General features: G+C 36.8%; 2 protein-coding genes across 3 annotated transcripts; both read right to left on the bottom strand.

Annotated features, from left to right (window-relative positions):
- Window positions 1–1,603: 1,603 nt before the first annotated feature.
- LOC104105526 (uncharacterized) lies at window positions 1,604–9,110 on the bottom strand. 2 transcript variants are annotated; one of them, XM_009613854.4, is made up of 6 exons: window positions 8,815–9,110; window positions 7,917–8,085; window positions 7,749–7,807; window positions 5,880–7,628; window positions 4,561–4,717; window positions 1,604–2,493 (listed from the first exon to the last, which is right to left on the bottom strand). In XM_009613854.4, the coding sequence occupies exons 2-6, from the start codon at window positions 8,017–8,019 to the stop codon at window positions 1,826–1,828; spliced, it is 2,736 nt and encodes a 911-aa protein (XP_009612149.1). In that variant the 5' UTR covers window positions 8,020–8,085; window positions 8,815–9,110; the 3' UTR covers window positions 1,604–1,825. The 2 variants fall into 2 exon arrangements, with proteins under 2 accessions (XP_009612149.1, XP_033514395.1); XM_033658504.2 differs by having other exon boundaries at window positions 7,917–8,137; window positions 8,815–9,081.
- A 5,778-nt stretch (window positions 9,111–14,888) lies between these two features.
- LOC104105527 (ATP-dependent DNA helicase Q-like 1) lies at window positions 14,889–21,061 on the bottom strand. The gene is made up of 10 exons (XM_070179903.1): window positions 20,814–21,061; window positions 19,911–20,293; window positions 19,248–19,508; window positions 17,936–18,104; window positions 17,190–17,281; window positions 17,056–17,099; window positions 16,606–16,720; window positions 16,175–16,528; window positions 15,590–15,814; window positions 14,889–15,451 (listed from the first exon to the last, which is right to left on the bottom strand). Exons 1-10 carry the CDS (start codon window positions 21,007–21,009, stop codon window positions 15,341–15,343), a joined length of 1,950 nt encoding a protein of 649 aa, XP_070036004.1. The 5' UTR covers window positions 21,010–21,061; the 3' UTR covers window positions 14,889–15,340.
- Window positions 21,062–23,088: the final 2,027 nt, after the last annotated feature.

Below are 23,088 nucleotides of genomic sequence, written 5' to 3' on the forward strand. Positions count from 1 at the left end.
CAGACGTTAACCATTTCACCATATCTGTAGGGTGAGATACTTGGATAGTTAAAAGATGGAGGAGAAGAGAATGAAAAATAGTACTACTCATTAAAATGGAGGACCAAAAGATTGGGCTTTAGACAGAAGCCATTGTCTGCTTCTTTTTCAGAAGAATCAGTGTGTAATGTAGCAGATTAGATGGGGTGCACGTTACTTGTCAGATGTTCGCCGGCGACGAAAGTGGACGCCTGTTTCCTGTAGGACCCACCTTTGTGGTAACAGGAGCTAGAGTTTAAGGTGCTCATCTGGCGAATCCAATAACTCTCATTCAAATTCTGTATTTATTTAAAAAAATTATTTAATATTTACAAATAATTAATATAGATTTCAATAACTTAAAAGTTAGAATATCGAACTCATAAACTTTGAATTTTAGCTTGACACAGCACTATATGTATATATATTTGACTTTTAAATTTAAATTTTGAATTCACCTATGATATCCGTCGTTCCTTGGTGTCACGACTCTTGCGGCCAATGTGACATCATAATGAATATGTCCCCCTTCCTCCTAAAAACAATGGAGTTGAGTAGGGAAACCAAGATATTTATCACCGTGATTCGATCATAGGTTCTTATTTTTTCAAATAAACCGTACATATTTGAATGTAAATACAAAGTATTATAAATCAAAGCTTTTATAGTGAAAAGCTAGCAGTCAAATGCAAGGAATTCTGCCGAAATAATAAACGCATGTATTAAATAAGATATATTAACAATCCGAGCCATAAAATGTTCTGTGCAACTTTTCCCAAATAATTATAGGTTTGAATAAAAAGCATATTAATCCGATTAAGGATGACAAAGCATTTGAAAAAATAATGGTTTGCTCAAGGGGTTTCACAAAGAAACCTTATTCAGCGGATGAGAGACGCAGAGAATAAGAAAGAAAAAGAAAAAAACTTGAACTATTCAAATACATTATTCTTTTGCACAAAACTTATATTTTTTCTCTTGCAGAAAGCTTTCTGAAAAAATTGTCCAAACGGTAGAACGTAATTGAGAAATCTAAGTTATTTTGTTATAGTATTCTATCTCCTTCATAATGGACTAATTGAATGTTCATCATTACACTTCAAATTTAGTAAAAGACCCAACACCTTCAACCCTCAGAGCTCCGCCCAAAACCAAGAGAAAAGGGGCAAGGAGCCTAGAGTTAATGAAATTGGAAATCCTTCCAACCAACAAAGTAAAAATTTAGGTAACCAACCAATTGAGCTCTAAAAATTAGACAAATTCTCTATTTGAAACTTATTCTTGAAAGAGTGAAGGGTTTCATCTTTCATTCAATGGAAGCTCTTACAAGCTATTCTCTTTTATTTTCTCGAAGAAAACTCTTAAAAAGATTTTCTTTACGGTTGTAAGCTTGCTTCAAATTTTGAGCAGAAGCAGCCCAACCGAAATATACCTCTCAAGAGCAGTGCTTATATAGAGGAAAATAGAGGCCATTAGAGCTGCGTTTGAGCTAAAACCCACAACATGCTAACTAATACTGGCATCACCTATCAATATCACACTCAAAAACAGCGAAAAATTATGCAGAAAGGCTAATGATCACGCATTTACGTTCAAAGGATAATGAACCCTTCTTTCATGGAAATTTTGATCCTATCTAAAGAACATAAATACGAGAAATCACTTGAGCCCCTGATCTCTTGCTTAAATTAAGATTTCTAACCTTTGATGAGGAAAATAAGAAGAAAAAACAATGCACAAGGAAGCTGTAAAGTAGCAAAACTAAAGTATAGACACTTCATGTTGATTGGAAACCAGAAGAAGTCATTCACATTAGGTCATGGATCAATTCATCCATCAAAGATGAAAGGATCACTTTCTCAATGTCAACACCCTCTTCAAAGGCTTCAAAGCTAAAATCGGTCCACTTGCCATGTTGTGTGCTCATGTCCTTGTCGACGACCTCATCCACCATCAACTCTTCCATGCTTGTCCAACCAGCAATCTCTCTGTACACTTCTTCTGCCAACCACTCCTTCCTTTGGACCAGTGCCGTCCACTTTGCCCAAGCTTCAAAACTTCCACCAGAACTCTGTTTACATCTGAATTCCAGACATTCAACCACCGAGTAAAACAGTACTCTCCTCCTAATCTTCAACTGCTCTTCTACATTTTTATTCGTTCGAGTCTTATGATTCTCCAACTGGTCAAAGAGATCGAGAGCAATAATGCTCTGAGCCTCACCCAGCAAAAAATCTTCCAACATCAAGTCCGAACTTCTAATTATATCTCTAATATATCTAAATTCCCAGTAAGGTGATTCATCGAAATTTGTGGAAGTCGATGCAGTAATGGAACCCTTTCCACCTGTGTCAGCAAGAGAAACTGAAGAGGCTGAGTCCAATAACTCTGCATCACCTTCCACCAAAGGGATCCTTGAGAAGGTTTTCCAGTTCATCATTTCTTGAGATCCATCAGACAGATGGTACTTGCTCCCTGAATCATAAAGCCTCACCAGTCAGGATTTAATTGTTTTATTTTTTGGGTGGGGTGGGGTGGGGTGGGGGGATATACTGGTAGTGGAGAACATTCAGTTCTCGAATACATCTTTAAAGTTCATAAGCAATTACTGTACTGATCTTACGAGAAAGAGTATAAACTCATTGAAATGACTAATGGAATCATGATTTATGCATATTTACAAAATTGATCGGGAGAAGTTCAATCTTAAAATGAAGTAGTGAATATAGGTGTACAAATCTGACGAAAGAGTACACACCCAACAGAAATAGAAAGTTCTGCATAAAGAGGAACAGGACAAGGTAGAGCCCGAAGAACAAGAAAACACATAATACTCTAGGAAACTGCCAAATAAAATGTTAATTCTTGAGTAAGGAAACTTTTTTATAAAACTACACCTTCCTTTTTGAAATACTGAAGGTAGCTGTACGTTTATGATAGGAAACATCCAAACAGAAGTTAAAGTGAGAGCTTGAAGTCTTGAACCCACAAATACAAGGTAATCCAAGGTAAATGCAAACTTCGAACATCTTAGACCTTTCGTGTTTTTCATGATTCAATGTATTCCAATTCTACTTTCTATCAGATGAAGGAGAAAACCATTACCTCATTTATCTTGTTTGTCTTTTGACTCTAAAACTGTAGAATATACTATCCTCATTTATGCAGGGATATGAATACGAGCTTCAGAACACAGAGTACATGCAAATAGTTGAAAGTAGATGCTAGCAGTGCAAAATCATGTATTCAGCCAGCCATCTTTTATCTGTTATTTTTATTGCTAAAAGTGCCTTGGGGTTCTTTTCACTTATAACTAGGCAGTGTTCATTACCACTGAATATTTTAGCCAAAAGTAGATGAAATAGGACAAGTAATAATCCCACCTGAAGGGCACGAAGATAATATTTATCCATGGAACTGTGAGAAGAGAACTTCTGCAACCTTTGTCCAGACCATGTGATTATTCAAAATGCAAGATGAGATGAGCAAAAAACATAAAGCACCTCCACTTCCAACCAAGAGGCTGTGAGTTCGAGTCACCCTAGGAGCAAGGTGGGAGTTCTTGGAGGGAGGGAGCCGAGGGTCTATCGGAAACAGCCTCTCTACCCCAGGGTAGGGGTAAGGTCTGCGTACACATTACCCTCCCCAGACCCCACTAGTGGGATTATACTGGGTTGTTGTTGTTATCTTATCCACATTATCGCTCTAATTAGCCTGACCTTAAGGTTATCCTACTGCTGTTTCCCAAATTACTTTTCCTATTTTCCATTTTAATCCATCTAACAAGCCAAGCTCATTTCACTAAATGGAAAAGTTTCTAAGTTTTGAGATTGACAATATGATATATAATGCCTTATAAGAAGAAAAGAGATACAAAATAATTCTTTTGTTTTTTACAACAGATGTCTAAGTCAGCTTGTACACACCTAGACTATTTCACCGGGTACATGCTACCTCTCCACCAACACAAATACAAGGTAATTGTGCTCACTAAGGCAGGCACGTGGGAAGAAATCACCTAGTGATTCTTGTCTCTACTGGAACTTGAACCCTGACCTCCAAGGTTTGCACCCACTTCATGACCACTAGGCCACACCCTTGGGTGCAATAATACAAAATTATACTACCAGGTCTTATTTTGGTCATAGTGTACATCTTTTAAAAGGCAAAACAAAACACAGAAAGATCCACCAGATCTTATCTTGGTGTTAGCGTATTATAGTTTAGTGTTAAAACAAAAAGGCCCTTCTGCACATATGTAATTTTCCATCCATATATAAATCCAGCAAAACTATCATCCGGGCTCTCTTTTCTCACTCTACTGACACATATATTGAGGTGAAATATATTTGGACACAAGAAATACTAGCAAATACCACTAAAAGTTTTATGGGACAAAAATAAACTCTTTCAGCTAAGTCAATAATATATGTGACGACCACTCCAATTGAATGCAATGTATCCCCGAATAAGCCATGCCTGGTAAACTGATGAATCATCACAATTTAAAAAAGGAGGAAACTAAAAAATCAGTATTATTACCATCAGTAGTTAAACTTCTGTAGCTGTCCAGGGAGTTGCAACTGCCTCCTGAGATAGAAGGCTCCAAACTTGAGACCGGACTAGAACAGGGTAGAATAAATTCTCTTTCACACGTAAAGCTGCTGGCCATTTTAGGCTTTTCTACCTTTTTGGGACCCTGAAAGTGATGCAGATAAGATTAGCCGGGCACATCATTTTTTTTTTAAGAAAAAGAAGTACAGTACTAATACAGAAATAGGAATCCAACAACAGCAGCTATGCCCCAATCTCAAACTTGCTGGATTTGCATATACTCAAATTTTCAAGGTTAACAACTGGAGAGCAAATCAATCAACTATGTCAGTCTCAAACTAGTAGGAATAGCATATATGAATCCTTGTATCCCCAATTCAGAAGATTTATCATAGTTAAACCAATTTTCACGCTAGTTGTCAACCTACCACAATGTTCCTCTTTGTCTGGGTTTAGGACCAATATGCTGTCACATCGGCGGAATTAAGTGTAACAACTGAACTAAGAAGGAAAACTGAAAGATTCAGAAAACAACAAAAAAGAAAAGAAAACAAGTAGTAAAGGGCATAACTGCTTCTATAACAGGCATGCAAAGGAGATCCCAAAGACATTTTCCTGGAGGTCCTTTCATTTCAAAACCATCCTTTTATCACTCTAATCAGGTCTCTCAGAAAATCTAAAACTGGCATCCAATGGAATTAAACAAATCAAAAAAGGAAAAAAGTTCCTAGACCCTAGACCCTAGACTTCTATGGCTTATGGTAATGGCACAGAAAGCCTCTTGATGTATCTATGCCTACTCTTTCAGCCATCTGTTGCACCGAATAATCAAAGGTAAAAAATGATTTCGAAAATCATTCAGAACAACCCTCATTATTCATGCTAAGTGGTTGTGGGCTTATGGCACATTTTCACATTTGGCTACTTGTTAGCTATACACACATTTATCTTTTCTGTTGATGAACCTTAACCGAAGCATCTGATCTCACCCACTATAATAAGCAATCTCTGGACGTGATAAATGACTCTGAAATCTTCTATTTCTTTTCACCGAGGAACAAGTATACGCACCACTCACATACACTAATAAGAGTGTGGAATGCTATAGAAGTACAAAAAGTCGGTCAAGGCTCAAAACCAGTTAACAGCTCTGACCACATGTCAAAAAGTTTCTTACGCATGTGATCGGTAATCTGTATTCCACTTTCTCATTGTTTTACCTGCTCCTTTTTTTCTCTCCGGGATTTTCTTTGGGGATGGAGTGGTCACAAAAATGGAATTTTGAAGCTAAGGGAATATCAGAATACCTGCCACATCTGAGTTGCAGTAAGCCGGATGTCATCAACAAAAGAGTGACCATTGTCATCTGCTTTTTCGTGAAGCAAATCAACTTGAGGCCTCTTTCCATGTGCTATAATGGACACACTATCTTCCAAAGAATTGGCAGAAATAGAGGCTGTCCCTGTTTTGATGAGATCTTCACAGGATGATCCAACTTTAGAAGTTAATTCTTTAAGCTTTTGTTCTAAGAGCATACCTAAATCATCACCACCAATAACATTCGAACCTAAAGGACATATCGTTGATGTTCTTGAATCAAACTGATTATCATAAGAACCTGGAAAGAGAGACAAAACATTACTCTTTTCCAAAACTTGACTTGACAATGTGGAGCCAGGCAGTGATTTTTTGATGGGTGAGGTGAAAGTAAATGACACAACATCACTCCCATTTTTCCTGTCAGCTGTATCCCAATTGGGGCATCCTTCAATAGTCAAATTACATTTTATAGACCTCTCATCTTTACTCTTCATCAAATTATCAGGACCACATCCATCAGAGTCAATATCTCCATTGACTGGCCTTTTCTTTCCAGTGAAGGACCCCACTCTAGAGTCCCTAGATGATGAGAGCTCCTTTCCCGCATCAGTTCCTACAGGACTTGCAGTTCCGGGAGCAGTGGTGGTATTTACAACAATTCTACTTACAGTCTTGGTTGGCCTAGACATGTCACCAGTGGATGATACTTTTTTCTCTTTGTGGTAGGGTGCTGAAGTTTTCGAACTCTCCCCATCTTTATTAGATGCAGAGTTCTGCTTCTGGTTATTCTGCCTGAGCACATCAGAGGACCTAATGAGCAAAGTTCTTCTTTCCCCAACTTTTTGTGAACTTGGCCGACTTCTACCAGGCTTAGAATCATTCTTTTCTTTCTGGTTTGCTGGGTTCTTACTAGCAGAAGATGTCTTTCCCTCTCTTTTCTGAACATTGGTCTTTGCCTGAACTGCAAGTGAAACTGACTTCTCCTTCCCCTTATTTTGGGAGACATCTCTTCTTGGTACCTCAGAAGCCCTGAATTGGCGTGTATTATCTGATTGAACCTGACCTCTTTCACTGGGTTGTCTTCTGATATGTTTAACAGAATTTTGTTCTTTTGGCCTGTGCGATGCTTCATAAATCCTGGACTGTCTTTGAGCAGCCTCCATTTTATCTTTCAAGTCCCGTATTCTCAAAGGGACAGAGGAAGACCCGGAAGATTGCATCTTCTCTCTGGTCGCGGGTCGAGGACTCTGCTCATATATTTTGGCAGCTGCCTCTAATATGTAAGCTGCATTCTTAGGAGGGATGAACCCAGGACTCTTGATAGGAGATAACAATCTGTGTTGAGTAACTGAAATAGGTTTAGCTGATTTTGGAGGCAATACCTCACTTTGAAACCTCTCAATGGGCCGGCTCTGCACCTTTTGCAACTTCAGTTCAACAGGGTTTCTCCTAAATCCATCCAATTTATTTCGCACGTTACCATCGACTATCATATGATGTTCATTCTGGAAATCAGCCACAAAATTTAGATACGGAGAATCTCTGAACGAGTGACAATCAAAGGATGAGTTAACGCAGGGATCAGACTCTTTTGAAGTTGGTAAAGAATCCAATCCCATAAGACGTGCAACAACCCCAGGTGCTTTTTGACCATAACTTCCATCCTCGGTTACTGATGAAGCACTATAGAAATCATAGATCTGGTTGGAGTTGGAACCAGGACCATAGTCATGAGCCTTCAATTACATATGCAGAATTATCAGAATGACAGACCAAAATATAGGATCCACGGTCATAAAGATAATGTCTTCAATTATTTGAGAGGAGACAGCAGAGCAAAGTAAAAGAGAAGTTACCTGCTGAAATCTTAAATTGGCTGATCCATTGGTATTTTCTTTTCCTTGCTTAGAGTTTTCTGCAGCCACAATAACAGGAACATGGGCATAGCAAAATATTCATCAATAAGCATCAATCACAAGAAAAGTGGCCTTCAACTGCCAACAGGCAAGGAGAAAAGGAGTTACCAGGTAGTTCAGACTTGTTAGAGAAAAGCTTCTTTCGAGATTTGATATTCCAATCAAATAGCTGAAGAAAGCCTCCTTTTGAACTTCGCTTTTCAACCTCCATTTCCTCATTTAATATCCAAATACTCCCATGTGGAGGTATCAGCAAACAAAATCAGACAAAATACATCTGTTGTCAAGAACGGAAATTTTTTAAGGCATCAGGTCCCAGATGTTCAAGTCTTGCAAAAAATGAAGTAAACAAGTAATCAGAGGAAATAAAAACTTAGCAACCAAATGATGGAGTTACTACCGGACACCAAAAACTGCATATGTAGTTATGTACAGAGATTATATCAGGTATACAGAGCTTAACAGCAGAAATAAAAAATTGTATAAGTACTACCGAATTTTATACCAGGATTAGAACATCCTTATCCCTCGAACCAAATAAAAAACCTAGAAGTTTAATAAAATGATTTTTTCAATATAAATGGAAGTCATTTCCACTTTTGGGCGAAAACATTTCTCCACAATTCAAGGTAGCAAAACGCTAAATATTGATTATGATTCCACATAGGAAATTATTTTTCAGGAGAACATTTTCGTAATAGCAAATAATAATTTTCAGCTAAAAGATGCAATTTTTGCAAAGCTGAAAGCTAACTCTTCCTAACCAGCATTACTTCATTTAAGCGTATAAAGATTCTTGAAGATCCCATATTTCAATTACTACATCCAAATAAACATATAAACCCAAATATGTAAAAGCATTTTGTATAAACAGCCAAGAACAGTCGAATCATCAGCTAGATGCAGGAAAAAAATCAACTAAAATCATACAACAAACATTGACAAGAGTTAATTATGACAATGAAGAACAAACCCACAACTAAGAACAATTTTGAAACAAACTCACCAGTGAATATTCAATGAGTCGAATCTCACATCTTTTTCCACCATAAAAGAAGAAAAAAAGTAAGATCTGAAGTTGGGGTTGAAGCAAAAAGCTAAGTCTAGGGTTTTTTGTTCGAAAATTGATCGGTGCGATGGTGGAGAAAGAGTGAAGGAGGAGCTGGGTAACAGTAACAAATGAGAGGAAATGGAAAGTGCAACTCTGTGTGTGTGTGTGTGTGTGAGAGAGAGAGAGAGAGAGAGAGAGAGAGAGAGGAGAGGATTTGAAATTAAAAGGGGAAGGGGGAGTGGCGTGTGAAGTGAAGAGTTAAAAGACTCAATTGATAATAAGACAAGGAAGAGACAACGTCCTCACCGTTACATATGTACGGCTTATTTTAATTAATTATTACAAAATTCTTCTATTGACTGCTCATCCGATTGAATTATTTAGGCTCCTTTTTTATGTGGTAATAATTGTCACAAACTTAAATAGATAAATAAATAAAAGTATTCTTTTTTTTTTTTGTTATAATAAAAGTATATTTGTTATGTGGTCATGTTAGTCACATGTTCGGTATGAAAGAAGTAATTTAATTTGTATAGGAGTTATAATGAAATTATTGTGTATGAATTATAATTAGGGACTAAATAATATCAAAAGTATTTAATGAATATATTTTTCTTAATAAATGTTTAGTTTATTGTTACAAAAATATATATACACGTACAATATAATATGTGTTTGATTTTAGGCTAGATAAATTAGATAAAAAGAATACGATTTACTAAAAAAATTCGTTGGTTAACCCACCAAAACTTTACAATCTAGTAATATATTGGTAAAGTTTTCCATACAATAATGTACATATATATATATATATATATATATATATATATATATATATATATATATATATATATATTTGACTCTTGAAGATAGGGAGTAATATTTTGTGATTCTGAATAATGTAAATATTTTCAAAAAAAGAAAGGGAAAGAAGAAAGATGATCAAATTGTGCAATATAAAAAGAGTTTCCTTTTTGAACCTCTTTGGTGGAAGTGTGTTTTCTTCCCTCCATTTCTGATCAAATAGGTTCTCTTTTTATTTTTACTTAATTTTCCCAGTGGGATTACTTTAATTATTTATTGGGAGGGAGGAAAAGGGAGTATTTGTTAATTAAATTGTTTTTCTTGTTCCTAGAGCCAACGATGTGGAATAAAAAGATGAGCATTGGGAGTATCCGTTTCTGTTTTTGAGAGGATACAATATTATCTAAAAGAATAGAACTTCAATATTTCCAAGGAATTTTGCCTCATTCAATTTGAGTTTCCTACGCTAATTGCATTGGACTTTATGCTTGACTTATAGTACTAACTTTTACTAATATGCTAAAATAGTACTTATATCAGTGAGGTAAGTGAGGAGTTACTTTCCAATATTCTGGTCCTTTGGATCAATTTTGTATATCAAATGCAATTTTACGGATTCACTGATTATGTGAAAGAGATCTTGTTGCATTGTTTACTGTCTCAAATATTAGTTGTATTGACAAAGTTAATTTGTTCTATAATGACTGGCAAATTGTTTTTCTAAAATTTACTATTATTATTTCAATTAATAAAGTGTTAATTAAGTAAGACATTTAAGGGTAAATGAAAGGTGGTTTAGAAAATATCTTTAAAAAAACAGGACACTGCTTATCAAGCTGCTAACCCAAAATTTCGTAATACGAAAACTCTTTTTGCACAATTATTAAATTTTCATGTGACAGGATGCATCATTGATAGGTCCCAAAATTAAAGGTGACTTAAATATTGGTGTGCAAAATTTTCAAAGTGACCAGCATGAGTTTGTCACATTCAAAACCAGCAAATGAGGTTTTTGGGGACCATTATATCATAGCCATGTGAGAATTCAACTGTGTAATTAACTCCTTCCGCAGAACGAATAATAGTATTTCTTCTTTTTTATTTCAAAATTCCTAATTTTTTTATTTTAAAAAAATGTACATTTTCTTATGATGTGAAACATAGACGTATGAGAATCGAACATAATGTAACGTTAATTAACCATTTATTCCTCCTACAAAATATTAATTATAATAACTCGAAATAACTTTTTTATTCTACGCCAAATGTTGGAGAGGAAAATGGTGAGGATAAAAGCAAGAAATTGACAACTCGAGATAAGCATAGCTTGAATTTAGGTACCAATGTCCTTCATTAAAGTGACGAATTGCGATTATGAAAAGGATTTATGAAACTATGCATGTGGTTTAGGTCAAAAGATTCTTAAAATCTAAATGCATTGGCTATATGTTAAGATCTTAGATCCGATTCCAATCATAGTTCTATCTTATCTATTCTCTCTGCCACCTATCAACCCCTTGACTTGGTTACAATTTCTTTGTTTTGAAGAAAAAATATTAACCATGTTATAAATCCTTAAGTACATAATTTTGAAATGTTTCGGACCCACATAAACATTAATGATATTGAGAATTCATAGAATCGACTTCAATAGTTTGAAATTAAGGCGTAGTTGTTAATATTATCTTGATTTTTTACAACTATAACCACCGACCATTATTTTTAGTTCCACTAAAAACAACATTAAAAGCTAGTTATTCTGTCATCGTTGTATTAGTAACATACTAAAACCTAAATTGATACCCATTAAGCAAGCTTTATGTTTTTCTATTATTCTTTTCTTTTTTTAATCTCGTCTATAATTTTCTTTTGCAATAAAGCTTTAGCTTTTAATAAAGGCTAGAGGAGAGAACCATTATCAGTAAATTCTCTAATAGGCCCATTAACAACTATTCAACAGTTAAGATGTGAGCTGGTGACATTGTGAACCATCTAACTCTATATTATTCTTTCTTTAATAATCATAGGAACAAGAAAGCAAGTACCAAAATTAAATGTCGACATATACGGCCAATTCAACAAGATATCTGGCGTAGTCATAAGTGCTATTAAGAAGAAGAATGAAAAATATTGTATGAGCTCCTTTTTCATCTTACCCCATACATTACTCACTCGCATAATTCTTGAATTGATCTACACAAAATTATACTTTATGAACTTAAAAACGGATGGTCTTGATTTTTAAAACTCCGTTTGTTCTATGTGTAAATCTTTAAGGTCAAAAATCAAAAGTGTTACCCATAGAACAAGCGAGGAGCAACACTTATTAAACTTGGAATTCTGCCCATGAGATAATTAGGGTAAAAAAATAAAATAAAAAATGGCACCCAAAGTGTCCTATTTGTGCAAATATTTTTTTTGGTTAACTGGATGATAATATATATAAATTACCAACTATAGCTAAATAAGTGCATTGTTTTCAGAGGGGTATGAGTTAACCCCTGAGCTGTGATCAAAAGTATTAATATTACAATCCAAAATTTTTCTAGGAAAAACAGTTCCTAAGATGTCTGGCCAAAAAACTTCATTTGCAAACACCGGAGGAACTGTCATAGTTCTTGTTCTACCAAAAAAATCTTTGTTTGCATCCTCATTTGCCATTAGATCAACTAATTTTTTCGTCTCACTGTAGTTGTGCTTCACCAACACGTCTCTTAATCTTAGGATGATTGACCTGTATTAAAAAATGATTGAGTCAAAGACATGGTTACCCGAGTTAAGCATTCTTATTACCTATGTTGAATCTGTGTTGATTTCAAGGGGTATGAATCCTCTTTGCTCAGCAATTTGTAATCCCTACAGCACTGCAAGAAGTTGAACTTGGGTGTTTGTGGTGTGAGGCAGACTTCCCATAAATCCCAGCACCCAGTTGCCGCTGGAATTTCTGAAAACTCCTCCCACACCTTCCTTCCCAGGATTCCCTAAAGCTACCTCGTCGGTGTTGAGCTTGTAGTGGCATGTTAGCGAGGGAACCCATTTGACCCAGATGGTCTTCTCTTTTGTGGGTGTTTGGTTAATTGAGATAGTGATATACTCAATCGCCTTAGCCAAAACAACAGAAGTAGGGACACTATCCTTTTTGTTGTTGAAGAGGTTATTATTCCTAGTAATCCAAAGTTGCTAGAAGCTAAAGGGAAAGAGGTTTTCCCAACTAAGAATGTTGTTGAATGGTTTTCTTCTAAGGGTTGACCAAGTGCTAGACGAGGACCTACTAGTGAATGTAGGGGGTTGAGTTTGGACTGTTGTGGTGCTTTTTGAGGTTAGCTGTTGCAAGAATGATTTTGTATTAGGGCACTCAAAGAAGATGTGGGTAGAGCTCTCAAAAGCATTAGCGCAAAAACAGTACGATAGGTTACAATAACCCCAATTTTGTGGAGATAGGCCCATGTGGGAAGCCTTCCATGGTATAAGAGCCATATGAAGGTTTTGATCTTGTTAGAGACTTTCAATTTCCAGATCCACATGTAACTATTGTTATCCTCTTCCACCTTCTGGGGAGTTATGTTAGCAAGGAGGCTATAGGTTAATTTAGTGTTGAAGAGGACATTGCTAGTATTGCCCCAGATCATCTTGTACTCCTTTATGGGATTGGGTGGAATGAAAATAGTTGAGAGAAGGTCTCCGATGTTAGGAGGGATGCTCAAGAATATGGAGAAGGTATCCCAAGCCCCATTGTTATAGATGGTAGCTACTTTGGCTGAAAGGTCAGTTTGGGTGAGAGGACCTTCAAGCATGTTCCTGATTGGTGGGTGATTGGGCATCCAGGAGTCATTTGTGAAGCTGACTTTGTCCCCTTTGTGCACTACCTATCTAATGGCCCTTTTTGAATGCACTTCCATGTAGAGGATTTGGCTTTTTTGAAGGGGGAGGGGGTGGCTCCAATTAGAGTGCTTGGCAATCAGGGTTTGCCCATAGAGCAGAAGTGTTATGAAAGAGTCTCCATGCAAGGCCCGAGTGCATAATTTTGTTTTTATATTCATCTCTTTGTATTCCCAACCCTCCCTTGTTTTTAGGCTTGGTAACAGTGTCCCAGTCTACTAGGTGCATTTTCTTTTTGTTGGGTATAGTACCCCAGATGAAGTTCTTCTGAATTTTATTAATTTCCTTTGTGATTTTTTAGGGGAACTTGATGAATTGCATGACATGGCGTGGTATGCTATTCAGAAAGGCTTTTGCTAGGGTAGTTCTCCCGTCATATTTAGAAAACTTGTTTTCCAACCAATCAGTTTGGAGTGCATGTTGTCAATGATGAATTGGAAGTCACTATTAACTAGCCTTTTATGGAAGATAGAAAATCCCAGATATTTGCCAAACGAGTGAATAGAGATGATCCAAAAATACATACCTCCCGATGCATGCACTAGAATAGTAATTAGTAAGTGCATGACCATATGACACGTGTTTTTTATATAGAATTTATTTTCACATCATGGTTAAATTATATACGTTCTTACCTCAATTTTGTTACTTAACAATGGGAAATCAACATGGTTTGATGTTACACTAGGTCCAAATAATATTTTTGCCAAGATGATTTTTAACAATTGGAGAACAAATCAAGGTCTATTATATCTGGATTACCCCTCACTGGGACCGCTTATCATCATAAACCACCTAAATCTCAGGTACAATAGAGAGAAGGGTTAATTTTGTTGTGCTATGAATGATTGTATTCCAGAGTTTAGATTAAGACAACCAAATGTCATACATCGCAGGATGAACGCCCCATATCTCGCAATAATATATGGTAACGTAACTAGTTGGGTTACATCATATACTCTGCCACTTCATGAAATGACGGAAATGAAAACTAGAAACTCTTCTGATTAAAAAATACATTCTTGCATTGATCCAAGTCATGGCCGACTTTAGAGAACTGGAGCTAGAACCACAACCAGAAATAAACAAGGAACAAAATTACGTGAATGCAATTGATAACAAGCCACTGTGCTATAGTCTAATGATAGAAAACGGTTGTCACTTCTGACCACTACGATACGATTTTACCCAAATAATCAGACTTCAAAGCATAACATGAGGAACAGTCCAACTATGCAGATGTTTTTTTTCTTTCTTCTTCTTCTTCTATCTATTATATATGGAGGGATAAGGGGGAGAGGAGAAGTGAGAATGAACCCACCTATTGTATTAGGAGACTTCACTGGTACCACTAAGAACAACCATTTCAATAAAGAGAGCCAGTATCTCTCATCGCTGTACAACTACAACCACATGAGCTTCCTTTATGCTTTCTTGAAGCCGAGCATTTGACTTAGGTTAGGGCCAAAAATAAGATTACAGTAAAGAAAGAGATCTAACCTCCTTGAGCCACAAGTGCAGGACTTGCACTTATGACTCCAAGATGCATCTTTTGGCTTTTGCCTCTTGAATATGAGCACCTTGTTGTATGCATACGAACAGTATGAGATGATCATATTACTAGCTACCCTAGTTTATCAAACCTGAACCATGTAATTGTAGCTGCTCAAAGTTTACTAATCACTACCTCCATGCAAGCGGTACATGTTTAGTTTAGGACAGATTTGTTTGGTGGTTGAGCAATAGAAGCTTGAGATTTGTATTTTGGGCCTTCTCTTGGGAGTAAAATGTAGAACCTTCACGAGGAAGACTTGAGACAGTTGTCACATGGATTAGAACCATTCTTGCAGGAATTTTGGTCAAAGGGCTCTCCAAAGTGTTCAAGTAACAATTTTCTACGGCATTCAGTCTGCAAGTTTAAGGATAATGTGATGATTAAGAATATAACAGAGATGATTCCAGAGATTGTCCAGTAACACAAGAATTAAGCTAGAATGATGAGGAGGATGCAAGGCACAGCAGCTCTATAAAAAATCAATCAACGCACCTTAAGTTCACAGTATCTCTGCATTTTTCGAGCTTGTTCCATGGCCCTCTTCAAGCTTTCTTTTTTATACCCATGCCCACTTCTTAGCATGCACACAACTCTACTGAAATCCTTCTTTTGGTATAATATGACACACGTAGCGGGAAGGCTGTCTCTTCCTGCCCTTCCAGCTTCCTGATAATAACTTTCAATAGATTTGGACATTGTATTGTGAACAACGAACCGCTGAAAATGTAGAAAACTATCAGTCCACTACCTTATTCCTGAATGTCAAACGGTGGCATACAGTATAACTTCTAAATGAAAAGAACTTTCACTCCCACTATCACATCAAGAACCTCTAGAGAAGATCTAGACCTAAAATGGCTAACCCTCTCCAGAAAAAGGTACTAATAATAGGTTTAACAATCTTTCAATGCATCTATATGGCTTCAGCCTTTCACTCGATTTAAGGCTTTTTATAGTTATATCAAGATCATTTATCAATGGCATTTGATTAAGAGTCATATTTGCAACATCATCAGTCATTGAAGATCTCATATGATGGTAAGAAGCAGAGAAACAGCATAGTCTACAAGAACTCACAACATCAGGTTTGTCAATTCCCATTCCAAAAGCAATAGTCGCACAGACGACATCAACCTCCCCAGAGCGCCACCTCTTCTGAACTGCAACCCTCTGACGAGATGCCAACCCAGCATGATAGTATGCTGTTTTGATTTTGCATTTCTCATTCAAAAACTTTGAGACATCCATGCACTCACTTTTGGATAGGCAGTACACAATTCCAGATAGATTCTTGAACCGATCCAATAATAGATTCCCAAGCTGCTTGAGTGGCTCTTTGCTCTTTCCAGTTACTTCATACTTTAAATTGGATCTGTCAAAACTGGTCTCAAGGACAAGGGCATGAGGAATTCTTAAGGCTCTCAAGATATCCTGCAGAGTGCAAAAACTGTGAAAACCAAAAAACTAAACAGACCGCACAAAAGAACAAATTTAAGTAGCTGTCTTACTTCACGGACTACGTGGGTTGCTGTGGCAGTTAATGCCATCACCGGAACATCTGGAAAATTTTGCTTAAGACATCCTAGTAGTCTATAATCTGGTCGAAAATCATGTCCCCATTGGCTGAGAAACAGGTAAAAGAACAGATCAAATACACATTGAGAACACGCCTATCGTTTCTCTATTTCCTAAAATCATTTGAAACCGGGACCATAAAATTTCCAATCATTTTCTTGATTCTTATTACCAATCAGATAAAGAAAGCCTAAAACCATGTTTCAAAAAACATAAGGTTGATATAGGCCACCAACAATAAAGGAAGATCTAGTTGTTTGATGGATTTCCTTGTCCCTTTTGGTCATCTGATACATCAGTCTGTGCTATTGTTCTTTGACTTCTTTTCCTCCAGCTTCAGTGACTTCTTGAGCAGTTAAGATGATATTAGAATAAGGACATACCTCACACAGTGAGCCTCATCAATAACAAAACCAGCCAATTGTCCCTGAAATTAGCGCAGCAAAACTTCTATTTACTAAGACCATCTAGCAATATTCTGGACTTGAACAAGAAAATATGCTTACAAAATGCTCACCTTTCTATGCAGACATTTTAAGGTTTCTTGAAATGACGAATTTCCAGCTATCCTCTCAGGAGTTACATAGAGTAGCTTGCATGATGGTGTATCTTTCCTAGAAGTAAGAAACGAAGATGCAAATCCAGAATATGATGTTAGGAGCAATTTTGCGACAGGATCACAAGACTGGTACAACTTTCTACAAAAGCAAATTACTTTCTAAAGAATACTTGTAGAGAGTTCTAATAGTAAAATCATTTAATAAAGGATGGATTAATGGAATAGTCATAACTTGGCAATTGATATGAAATTATGCCATTAGAGTCAGTCCTAACTGAAAACAAGCATAATTTTAAGGCATTCAAGATCTATTTCATAGCCAAAGGAAAACATGTGGAAGAGATCAGGACAAAAGACCAGCACAGGTAAAAATGTCGGCCGCCCCATTTCCTTTAGTTTCAAGAACTATCTACCAATCTTCTCATTCTTGCAAATAATTATGCAAAGCAAGCAAATTCTTTTTGGCTGTGCTGCAGGATACCAGATGAGACATTGAAAATGTGGTAAGTTTTCCTGCCAACACATGCGTGCTAGGGGCTTGCATGACCATGCATATTATGGACCATGAGTCATGCGAGGAACACAAACGTATTTTCTTCTTTGGCAGGCTCAAGAAGTTAATTATTAGTCATTCTCAAAAATATGTTCTCCTTAAAGGCAACCGGAGGAGCAAAGGGGTGGTTATGAAGAAAGACAAGTAAAACCTTGCCTTAATTCTTGTAGTACAGCTGCAGCTTGTGAGGGAGTTTGTTGAGAATTCAAAAATGTTGCTGGTATCCCAAACTTGATGTTAAGCGTGATTATCTGATCTTGAATTAGGGAAAGTAGGGGGGATACAACAATCATAACACCAGGTTGTACGATCGCTGGAAGCTGCATAGCAGGAAAGGAAAATAGAATTAGTGCAAACATTAGTCAGAGTCTTGACAAATTAATATGATTTTATGGCCGGCTATAATTTCCTTACGGCCAATCTTGAATTAAATATTGACAAAGTTGGGAGAATTTTAAGCATTTGAAATCCATTATTAACTGCATAAAATGTAATCTAAAGAATGTAGTAACACAGCTTTCTCTGTTTACTTTTTACTTTGAATGATCAAAAGTTTATTGATGACAGAAAGGGCTAATACGTATTCTTTTTATAAAGAGGGTGAAGCCATATAATAGCAGCATACAATGGTAAAAATCCCTCCACAACATATGGTTTGTTGGTTAGTTGTGAAATGTATAAATAGGATATTGTTCCATAGAAGCGAGAGGAATATGAATAGTATGAAAATGCTTTGTGTCATGTACTTTTGGGTGTAAAGAAAGGATACCTGGGTGTCTAGACGATGTTAACTTTTTTGCAAACCCACACTTTGTAGATATTTTCAACAGCAAACATTAGTATGATTTATCAAAAGAAAAATTTAAGATCTTCATATGCAACAATGGTGAACTGTCACTCCAATAGGAAACTGTCACCACTTCTTTTAATACAACGTTTTTTCCAGCTTTTCTCAACATGGGATTCTTTAAGAATTACGCAGTACATCCCAAGGTAAGTTGATGAGTGACAGAATAGGAAATCATGCCAAGTCCCCAAACTAAAAGGATTGCATACTTCAAGCAAGATGTTAATTGTTATGTGCTCTCTGGACAACCCTTGTGAAAAGATTTTGCACATTGACCTTAAACATGATTTATGTGTCTGAGATGAACAGTCATATAACCTTCTGCAATGTAATGTGGTGAATAGTAGCTGACTTCTCATAAGGAAACTGAGGATAAGATAACATAGACCGTACGACAAAATGTGAACACAAAACAACAGGAGAAACAGTGACGCAAAATTTTCATCTTTTGGCAGACAAGTCTGCAACTTTTTATGCATTGGAACTTGTGCTCCGACATTTCAAAAACCAGATTTAATTAACTGCCAGTTCAATATGAAAAAAGAAATTCTTGTGATCATGCATCACTCTAGACAATACTTGGGGAAAGGACCAGCTGAATGGTGAAGAAACCTACCTGGTAGCAAAGACTTTTACCACCTCCAGTTGGCATAAGAACAAAACAATCACGCTTTTGAAGACATGCTTGACAAGCTTGATGTTGTAGAGGTCGAAAGGACCTGTTTCCAAATACTACCACATTTGCCAGTTCAATAGAATCCAACCTTTGCAACTCTTCATAACTAAGGGTTTCATCCCCAAGATTTGATGCCAAGGAGGACTCCATTTCAGCGGAGACTGATGAAAATGAACCTTCAGTAACCGCACTCGTATAATCCTTTCGACAAGGGCAGAGCAGGGATAGGAGGATTCAGTCAGTACTCGATGAATTGAAAGAAGCAAGGTTTAACTAGAACAAGGGTGATCACATGTCAGCTAACAGTACATTATATAGCCATTCATTTAGGTCTCAGCTAATTGAAAGAATTTACTAGATGATTCAACACATGTTGTTCTAATGCAATGCTGCAGCATATATTAAGTATGAAGTAAATTCAGAAAGGAAAAAGAAGACAATGAAACTAAAACCAAAAAAAAGGAACAATTGAAGCAAGGTTGAACTAAGACATGATTTGTAGCCAAAAAGAAATAAGATGACATCATCTAGAAATGCTGATACTTTAAGAAATGAACAATAAAACAGTTGATAGAAAGCATTATAAGTCTAAATAAATACTACCATTGACGCTGAGGTACGACGCCCTCCCTGGTGGCTTCTGTCAAGACGAATCTTAGAGGTAGAAGCAACATCCTCTTTGCTTGCACACTTCATACCCATCTCTTCACTGTCACTTGAAGAATCCAACACCACTGCTTTTGCACGCCTGTGCTGTTGAGGTGAATCCTCAATAACATGGACATAGGTCGTAGAATCCTCATCACATTCATCTTTACAATCGTCACGAACATCCTTAGCCCACATATCAGCTAGAGCCCCACAAGCCTCTGATTCAATGGCTTGCAAATCATCCCAATCCTCAGTGTCTTGCATTGATTCTGCCAGCGCCGCAAGAAAATCATCTCCGCAATGTTCCACACTGATGAAATCTCGCCCATCATCACCTTCACAAATAAAAAAATGAGAACTGTAATAATTCAGCCAACTACTCCTATATTAGAACCACGTAACTTGTCTAGTTTTAAAAATATATAAAGTATATCAATCAAGTACGTCCTGAATTCTGAACTAATTGAAGTCCCCTGTATGAATCTTTTCATAACTAGACTATTTTTTCACTAGTCGTCAATTTACTACAACCCTCCTCCTATAATCGGACTTGTGACCAGCTATGTTTTGGGAAACAAACTTAGGCAGAGCTTATGTTTTAAAATAACTTATGTCCATTTCTCTTTTTAACTTTTACAATGCCAATGTACTAAGCTCCCCTATGCGCGGGGTCAGGGTCGGTCTATTCTACTGCACGAGGCTGTTTCCACTTGTATAGAGTTTGTCATTCAAATAACTTGTGTTTTTTTTTTTCTTTTTAACTTTTATAATGCTAATTTGTGAAGTGATATTTGCAATTGTCTTAGGGTTTTTAGTTTGGGGCAAGGAATGGGAAAAAAAAATTGGGGGGGTTACCGTAGAGTTCAATGAGGCGATTCAAGCACGTGTTTGCGGAGTCTTCATCAAAACCGAATTCAAGAGCTAAGCTTATCAACCGAACTTTCTCTAACTCGAGATCGTCGTCCTGCTCCTGCATTTCTCCGGCGTCTCCAATATCCGCCCTTCGAGGCCGTCGCAGCGGTGGCCGTCCTTGGTTTTCCCGCGCTTTCATTTGCTTTTTGAGAATCGAACCTTTTTCCTCGGACAAAAAAATGAAGTGCTTCTACTAAAACAACGGTTCGTTCTGGAATAAGGCTGGCATGTGAGCCGGGTCGGGCCTAAGTGGGCTTTCTGGGCCGGTTCCAACTTAAACAGGTTTCGTGGTGCCGGACTTTTGCGGGCTTTTTGTAGGAATCGATTTGGGATCGGACTCACGAACTAATGATCCGGGGCGTAAGTGGGCCCGACGGATACTTTCAATTTTTTTAAATTTTTTTATAGAAGTTAGAAAAAAAATGATAATAAAAATATTAAGGCAATTTCTGGTAAATTATATTATATAATTGTGACCTAAGTGGGCCCAACAGCTAAAAAAATTATTTAAAAAAAATAAAATTGAAATTAGAGACAAAAAGATATAAAAAAAATATCTAAGACAATGTATTGTAAATTTTATTATAGAATCGAGGAAAACCTTTATAATTTTGTCATGTTGGATTGTTTAGGTGGATGACCATGTAAGCAAATCTAACTCAGTTGGACTGTCATGTCACCTTTAATGGCAAGACTAACGGTTTAAGAAAATTTGTGATCTAAAACATAGATGGCAGAAATATTTTTGGTAAAAAAAAAACAAACGGAGAGTTAATTTATGACCGTTTGAGAGACAATTCCACTGACATGTACATAGCACAAAGTACAGTTAAATACTTATATGACACAAAAAAGCTTTAGCATTGTTGCTCACTTTCTTAAAACACAGTCCCCTATACAGCTATACTCCTATTATTTTAACACCCATATAGTAATTTGTGTGGTAATATATAAGATTAGACATATAAAAAGCCACCCAAAATAGACATTGAGCTCCACCTTCCACCCACCGTCTACTTACCTTTTTTCTTGTCTCGAGAACTCCATTTCCCATAACACCCCTTTTGGAGCTTCTTTGTTCCTCTTAAAAATCTCTCACTAGCTCTATTAATATTCTTGAAAAGACAAAGAACAAGAATTTCTTCCTAACTACTTCTAAGATCTTGGCACAAAACAATCATGGATATTTTTTTAAAAGTTACCATTTTTGAAAATAGGATATAAAAAGTTTGGGATTAAAACAAAGTTGGGGGATTAAAGGGCTATTTTGTAAAGAGCCAACGACTATTTTGGCAGAGGAAACAGCTAGATTTTAAATGCCCAAACGGGTAAATTTTTTTTAAAAATATTATGACCATTGGGACCGTTTAGGCCCTCTAGGACCGGTCCGGTCTCGCGGGCCTAAAGATAAGGATCGGCCCACTTGCCATCCTTAAATGAGAGAAGTACCTGACAGTGGTTTGTGTTGGCCTTGGGCTATGGATATGTTGGGCCAGCAGCTCACTGCTTAGATGTAGCTTTTTACAAGCTTGATCCTTTTTTAACTATTATTTAAAAGAATAGAATCATTTATTAGTTATTCCATAAAGAGCACTTATTGTGAGCCCCCTTCAAAAATAATTCCTATTAGTCCGAGGCCACAAGCACACTCACAAGTCGCTTAAGTGTCGTCTTGCCTTCCACGATGGGTTAAGGACGGTAACAACTTATATGATCATGATAATACATGTAGGAGTTGTATTGGATATTGTTAAGGGACTAAGGGGATCCCTTGGACTAAGCCATGTTGGGAACTATGCAATGCGCTAAAGTTTCAGAAAAATTCACACAAGATACGACTTCAAACTCATGCTGCTACAAAACTATATAGACTTAGGAGGTGATCTATCTATAAAATTAAATCCCTTTGAGTCTAGTTTTCAACGCATCAAACCATTCGTCATTTAGATATGTATACAGAAACTTATGGCCATTTTACCGGACATATGTCATATGCGCGACAGCGCATATTTGGGAGTTTCTGCCTTGTGTGCGCGGCCGCGCACGTAGGAGCCATATAAATACCCCCAAGGCCGGGTAGGGAGAGTGGCTAAGTCATTTCTTTGAGCTAGGGCTTGCTCTATCAAGGGGAATTTGTCCTATATTTCCCTCCTATGAACCAAGGTAATATTTTTGGAGTATTTTGAGTTGATTACTACTCCTAAACACTTATATTAAC

The sequence above is a fragment of the Nicotiana tomentosiformis genome, chromosome 1, assembly GCF_000390325.3.
Source record: "Nicotiana tomentosiformis chromosome 1, ASM39032v3, whole genome shotgun sequence".
Lineage (NCBI taxonomy): Eukaryota > Viridiplantae > Streptophyta > Magnoliopsida > Solanales > Solanaceae > Nicotiana > Nicotiana tomentosiformis.

Excerpts from the sequence above, each read along its gene's own strand:
- LOC104105527 (XM_070179903.1), bottom strand. The coding sequence starts at position 21,009 with ATGAAAGCGCGGGAAAACCAAGGACGGCCACCGCTGCGACGGCCTCGA. Across the intron at positions 16,721-17,055 it reads GATGAGGCTCACTGTGTGAG|CCAATGGGGACATGATTTTC; the intron begins GTATGTCCTTAT and ends CCTGTTTCTCAG. Across the intron at positions 16,529-16,605 it reads CAACCCACGTAGTCCGTGAA|GATATCTTGAGAGCCTTAAG; the intron begins GTAAGACAGCTA and ends TGCACTCTGCAG.
- LOC104105526 (XM_009613854.4), bottom strand. The coding sequence starts at position 8,019 with ATGGAGGTTGAAAAGCGAAGTTCAAAAGGAGGCTTTCTTCAGCTATTT. Across the intron at positions 7,629-7,748 it reads CCAATTTAAGATTTCAGCAG|GCTCATGACTATGGTCCTGG; the intron begins GTAACTTCTCTT and ends ATGTAATTGAAG. Across the intron at positions 4,718-5,879 it reads CTGCAACTCAGATGTGGCAG|GGTCCCAAAAAGGTAGAAAA; the intron begins GTATTCTGATAT and ends CATCACTTTCAG.